The sequence below is a fragment of the Branchiostoma floridae genome, chromosome 12, assembly GCF_000003815.2.
Source record: "Branchiostoma floridae strain S238N-H82 chromosome 12, Bfl_VNyyK, whole genome shotgun sequence".
In the NCBI taxonomy this organism is placed as follows: Eukaryota; Metazoa; Chordata; class Leptocardii; order Amphioxiformes; family Branchiostomatidae; genus Branchiostoma; species Branchiostoma floridae.
The window spans coordinates 14182122-14188336 of record NC_049990.1 but is presented as its reverse complement, the minus strand read 5'-3'; the positions used below and the strand labels follow the sequence as shown (position 1 = coordinate 14188336).

Here is a 6215-nt window from a genome sequence, read left to right as displayed (position 1 = left end):
GCTGCTGCAAAAAAGTCGTAACAGACATTATCATTCTGTTATCTACACTCGCTGTTACATTTTTGTTTAATCCATTGAAGTTCTCTCGCAATATGTGACAAAACTGTTCCCAAGAAGAAAGTTTAAGTTACCCAAAATGATAAGCCTTGAAGGTCTGTGAAGATAAAGCAGCTGATAGGAGAAAGACAGATGGCATTCCGTCTAGGAAATTCCGTGTTATACTCCATGCTACGATCTGCTTTTGCAAAGCACATCAGTAATGCCAAGCGTTGGTATTACAAGAATGAGGTGGAGCAGCTGAAACATTCCAACACCGGACAGTGGTACAGGTCGGCCGATGCACTCATGGGGATGAGAGAAGTTAAGGGGGGTGTTCATACCTCTGACCTCCATACCCAGCAACTTTAATGTGATGCACTTCCTCTGTGTGGAAGCATGTAATCCGCAATGTGCCGTCTGAGAATGATGTGGCGGAGAAGTCATCATTAAACACACTACCCCCGTTTAGTATTGGTCAGATGAAGTCTAAACTGCGGAGAGTGAATGGAAGAAAGCTGCAGGACCAGATGACATTCCCGCGTTTTCTCGAGGAGCTTGCTCCAGTGTTATTCGAAGTGTTCAACTGCTGCCTAATAAACTCTACCTTCCTGAGGCAGTGGAAAGGAGCTCTCGTCACCGCTGTACCCAAGAAGCCAATACCTCACTTTCCTACAGACTATAGTCAGATTTCTTTAGTAAGCTGCGTGGGTAAGGTGTATGAAGGCCTCTTGCGTGATACACTTCTACAAGACACCGCAAAATATCTGTCACAAAACCAGCATGGCTTTTCACCGAAACACTGAATTGTCACAACTCTGATTCAGATTCTTCAGATCTGGAATAAGGCACTTAACAGCAGTCCAAAGCTTGACATTGCAAAATTGCGGTCTTCGTGGACTTTAGCCGAGCAATCGACACTATAGATCATGGACAACTACTTTTATCGTTGGCAGATTTTGGGGTGAGACAGAATTTGTGGCTGTCTATTCGTAGCTTCCTGAAGGGAAGGACCCAGCAGGTTAAATGGGGTGTCTGTTTGTCTAGAGCAAGTGAAGTTCTGGCAGGCGTGCCACAAGGAGGTCTCCTGTCAGCGTTGCTTTTTGTGATTTGCATAAATTTACTGGATCTCAGCTTGCCGTCCTCTGTGATTCCAGTAAAGTACGCAGACGACCTTACCAGCTCAGAATTACTGATGGGGCAACTTATAGTCAAACCCAAAGGACCCTGGACGCAGTTATGAACTGGGCTGTACCATACAACTTGTCGGCAAATGGGAAGAAAACATAAGATGTGATCGTTAGCGCGAGGAGGATCGATAATGCTCCCGTACCCCAAGCTCCCACAGTAGATGGTTAGGACATTGAACTGCCTTTTAACTTCTCGGCGTTCACATCTCTGCAGACTTAACATGGGATACCCACGTACACTTGTTGACTTAATGCTTGTTACACTTGTTGACATGTTGACTAAGACCCGCCGGCCCAGAATCTACTACCTTGCAACTGTCAAGAAAGCTGGACTGTCTTCAGACGTCCTTGTGCAAATCTACTTATCGTTTATTCGGCCCATCTTGGAATATGCGAGTCCTGTCCGGGGTGGTCTGCCAAATCACCCAAGTCATATGCTAGAAGCTGTGCAAAAACGGTGCTGCAGAATCATTGGCATTCCTTCGGATTCCCTGCCAACGCTGTCGTCTAGACATGACGAAGCTACCTCACGGACTTTTCTGAGTGTCGTGAATGATGAAACCAATCCCTGAAGAGTTTCTTGTTTCGCAGGTATCACAGTGGCTATGATCTTTGCCGTGACAGACAGATTATGTCGACTTCACGTAGTCGAACAAAGAGACACGAACTGTCATTTATGCCTAGAGGTCTGAAGTTGTTCAATACGAAATCATCTACTTCGTGAATGTGCTCTACTTCGTGAATGTGCTCTACTATGTGAAACTGAGTCCTATACAACTGTGTCAAATAGCTTTTAACTACTAGTACTTGTAATTTTGTGTTTGTCTTTTTAAGACTCTTCTTGTTCTGTAACTTTTTAATAGAATTTTATCATGCGTATTCATTAGTAGATGACTGATTTTTATTTACTGAAATACTACTTAAACCCTTGTGTGAACCTCGCAATTCAGCCCTTAAGGCTGCGATGATTTTCATTGTCAATAAAACTTGAAACAATAACCGTATTCCATTCCATTTCATGACGTTATAATTACGCCATATTACGTTATAATAAAGGAAATCAAATATGTACCTGAACATCCACTACCACTGACAAGCCCATCCCCTGTATAACCACGGTAACAGGTACAAGTCGCGTCCATGGCAGGGGCAGGATTGTCTATACAGGTGGCCTTGGTGTGACAAGGGTTATCCAAACAGGCGCCCATGTCTGTGAATTTCAAATCATGACTAAGCATTTATGATCAACCATCAACAGATATTGAAACTATCTAAATGTAAAAAAATATTTCCAGGAAATGTATAGTTAAATCACTATGGTATAAAAGTAGTACCTGAACATCCAGATGTACCTTCGTGCCATTTTGCAAGTCCATCTCCTGTATATCCAGTGTTACAGGTACAAGCTGCCCCCAGGCTAGGAGCGGGGTTATCTTTGCAGGTAGCCTTTGCGTCACATGGATTAGTCAAGCAGGCATCTATGTCTATGTACAGTAGAATTTTGTCTTTCATTACAATGGTATTTATTTCGATTTACCCATGTAGGGCATTTATAGTTCCACACGTCAAAGTAGGTTAGACATCCAGAAAATAAGATACGCCAAAATGTACATACTTATAATACATCTATATAAGCAACTGGAAATGGTTTTGAAAACGGTCAGACGTTTCAACTACTATCCAGTAGTTTTCGTCAATTACGCTAGTTGCTGCACATACTATAGAGCCCAAAATTAACATTGACCTTCAAATTTCCTTGCTGTTCCATAAGCAGAGTATATTTTTACAGAAGGGTTTGTCAGCCCATTCGAGACACCTCGTCGAATACAGGGACCAAATTTTACCACCCTTCCAAAAAAACGGTGGTAGCCCAAACTGATTGGCCTACCCATGAATGAACCGCAGTATCCCAGTTACATGCAATGGTCACATGTCCAAACCAGGACCCGGTCGGGTGTTTTTCGAAATAGGCAAAAAATAACAGATTATTCCAAATAGAAGCAGATTATTCCAAACAGTCGCTACGATTTCATCCAGCTTTTACAATCAAGTATATCACCTACTAAAATCACAAAACCCACTCATTTTGCAGTGTTTTGGATAATCACTGTCTTCTAAGAAGAATTCAAATCAAATATTAGATGCACCTACTGTTGAATAGACATTAGTGTTATGTATTATTTTGTTTTCTCTTGAAATGTTCATGCAATTAGCCTTCGAGCATGATTTTGCAAATAGATAAATATAAAAGACAACAAAACAATCAGAAATATTGTATAGAAATATTCATGAAAATAATTTGTTTATATCCTTAATGAACACTTTAACTGTCGTTTTTGCATACACCCCTGCTGGGCCCCGATTTTGAAAATGTGACCGAAGCATCATTATTTTACTGGACCAATGACTTTAAATCCGAGGTTGCTACATTGTACCTGTTAAGCTACAAGGACCCCCCACTGTGACAGTATTATCAGCTAAATTGAAAGTTTATCAAAGAAAACGTTAAGGATAAAACTTACCTGAACATCCAGTCCCACTGACGAGACCATCTCCTCTATATCCAGTTTTACAGGTACAAGTCGCGTTCAGGGCAGGAGCGGGATTGTCTTTGCAAGTAGCTTTGGCGTCACACGGGTTAGCTAAGCAGGCATCCATGTCTATAAAGGACGATGTAAACACGTGTTTGGAGACCTCATCTCTCCGCTATGAAATATTCTGAATATGCAGATGAATCTCGCTTCTACATTATCTCAGTGGGACCGCGTAGCGCAGCGGCAGTGTCTTCGGCCCGTGACTGAGAGGTCGCGGGTTCGTATCCGGCTGCCGTGTTACCGATCTTGTGCCCTTGGGAAAGGCACTGTACACGCCTTTTCTCACTTTCCTAAGTTTCTTGGTCGCACCTGAGGCAAACTTACAGTTTCTTGGTCGCACCTGGGGCAATTACTGTAGTATAAAGGTCACCTGATTGGCGCCGAATGGCAGCTCGCTTCAGACCCTTGCAAATCAGCCGCGCCTATTGTAAGCTCAAAGAGTTTCAGCCCCTGGCTGCAAAGAGTCAGTAGTCGGCCCACTCAATAACAATCTATACTTGGTTTTGTACCCTATAAAGTAACTTACATATGTCACAATATAGATAATCCAATCATTTGACACAGATTTATGAAAATTAGGAACTTATTTGCAGAATTGGTATCTGATCTATTAATGTTCCAACCTCCGTACACTACATATATTCATGTACTTGTGCCCTATAATTGAAAATACTGCAAACATCGATTCTCAGTAATTATGATTTATTTATGAATAATAAATTACTAATCAATATGAAAGTCCCAGTTTGTTTAATTTACATTAATGCTCTTCTCTGTCAAAGCTACCTGCATACCAAATCACGGAAATCCGCCGTTAATTTGTCCAGTAAATCTCTTTGGATGATTTCGACATAAATACCCCTACAGTTCCAGAGCAAGCCGCTAGAGGGCCCAAATATCCACCACTTCCAGCCTCTAACACACGTTATCTGCCATCAACAAAAACAACCAGACCCTAGCACGCCAAAGTCAAAAGATACTAAAAATTGAAGTTCTGTTCCAATATCAAGGTAACCCCAAAATTTTGGATCTTCTTCTTCCCAACACCTACCTACATTGTAAACAACACCATAATCCATCAAAGAGGTTTTTGAGTTATGCTGACTGCAAAAAACACAGACAGGCATAACGGATATAGAAATGCGATCTTTCTCGGTTTGAAGTGCATATTGAAATATTATGTGGGTGCATTGTGGGTAATATGTCAAAGTTGAAGGACTCTAGAACAAATGAACGCGTCTGGAAATGCATCGCATCAAGTATGGTCAATATAAAGGCTGTAAAAAAGTTATGTGCCCATACCCTTTACACAAACCATGAAATGGTTTGTTTCTATCGATAACAGTGACCTTTAAAGTGAGAAAATCAAGTGTTTCAAAAGAAATTAATAACCACATACTGGTCTTATACATAAACTTAACAAACTTGCCTGAACACCCGGTTCCACTGACGATACCATCGCCCGTATAACCAGCTTTGCAGGAACAGCTCGCAGCCGAAGTGGGAGTATTTGTACAGGAGGCCTTCGTATCACATGGATTGGCCAAGCAACTACCTGCCATGATTAACAATCCTTATCATTTACCATGAAGATTTTAAATAAATGAAAACTTTACCGGGAAATGGGAAGTTTTAGGTCACCTGCTATCTAGCCTATCGTGCATTGACTAGGCTTTCTCAGGGGCAGATTAAGCTCTCTTCCGCCGATGGAATCTTTTCCACCCGGTAGCAACTGTATTCGTTTCACGATGTGGGAGTTTAATTAGTTGGCAGCCACGGGAACGAGGTAACCGAACCCCGAACAAAAATCCTAAGCTTTAGGTGACTTAAGTTTAAGAACACCTTTTTTAATATGATGTTTGGAATTGTTAAAAGCTACAATGATATTCGCATGTTAAGGAGCCTTTCTATCTTAAATTAAGCTTCATAAATTACGTTATAATATACTTATGTTGTAGACTGATTGACTTGAGCTTTTTTGTTAAAAATCTATTAGGAAATAAATGCGTTAGGTTCTTTTATATAAAAAATGTGCTTAGGCGAGGCTCTCACTGTGGATCGGAATCACTCAACTAGACATATAGTCCACATTCCTAGCTTCCATTGCAAGCTGTTTAAAGCTGTCCTTTAAAGATTCCTTTTCCAATACGTGCCGCATCTTATTACAAATAGTTCCATTTTGCAACAGCCACAATCTTACCTTCCACGAGGGAGACAAGGTCTCTTGTACGCTCCAGCTGCATTTTGCCTTTCCGTAAGACATGTTCTAGGTGACCTTCAACTTCTTGAAGACGATCCACCCAGTTCCAATCATGAGAGCGTGGAATAAGCCCAACAAGGTAATGCCAACGCCTGCAAAAAGCAATGCCTTTTATATTAATCTAATAAATTCTAG

General features: G+C 41.2%; 1 protein-coding gene across 1 annotated transcript in view; it reads right to left on the bottom strand.

The window, feature by feature from the left end:
* LOC118427021 (stabilin-2-like) overlaps nt 1-5826 on the bottom strand; it is a 25519-nt gene extending 19693 nt beyond the window's left edge. The window contains exons 1-3 of the mRNA XM_035836659.1: nt 3749-5826; nt 2561-2710; nt 2299-2436 (exon numbers count right to left, since the gene is read on the bottom strand). Of these exons, the coding sequence (XP_035692552.1) occupies nt 2299-2436; nt 2561-2710; nt 3749-3884 (424 nt within the window). The 5' untranslated portion in view covers nt 3885-5826. The remainder of the gene's footprint in view (nt 1-2298; nt 2437-2560; nt 2711-3748) is intronic.
* Nucleotides 5827-6215: the final 389 nt, after the last annotated feature.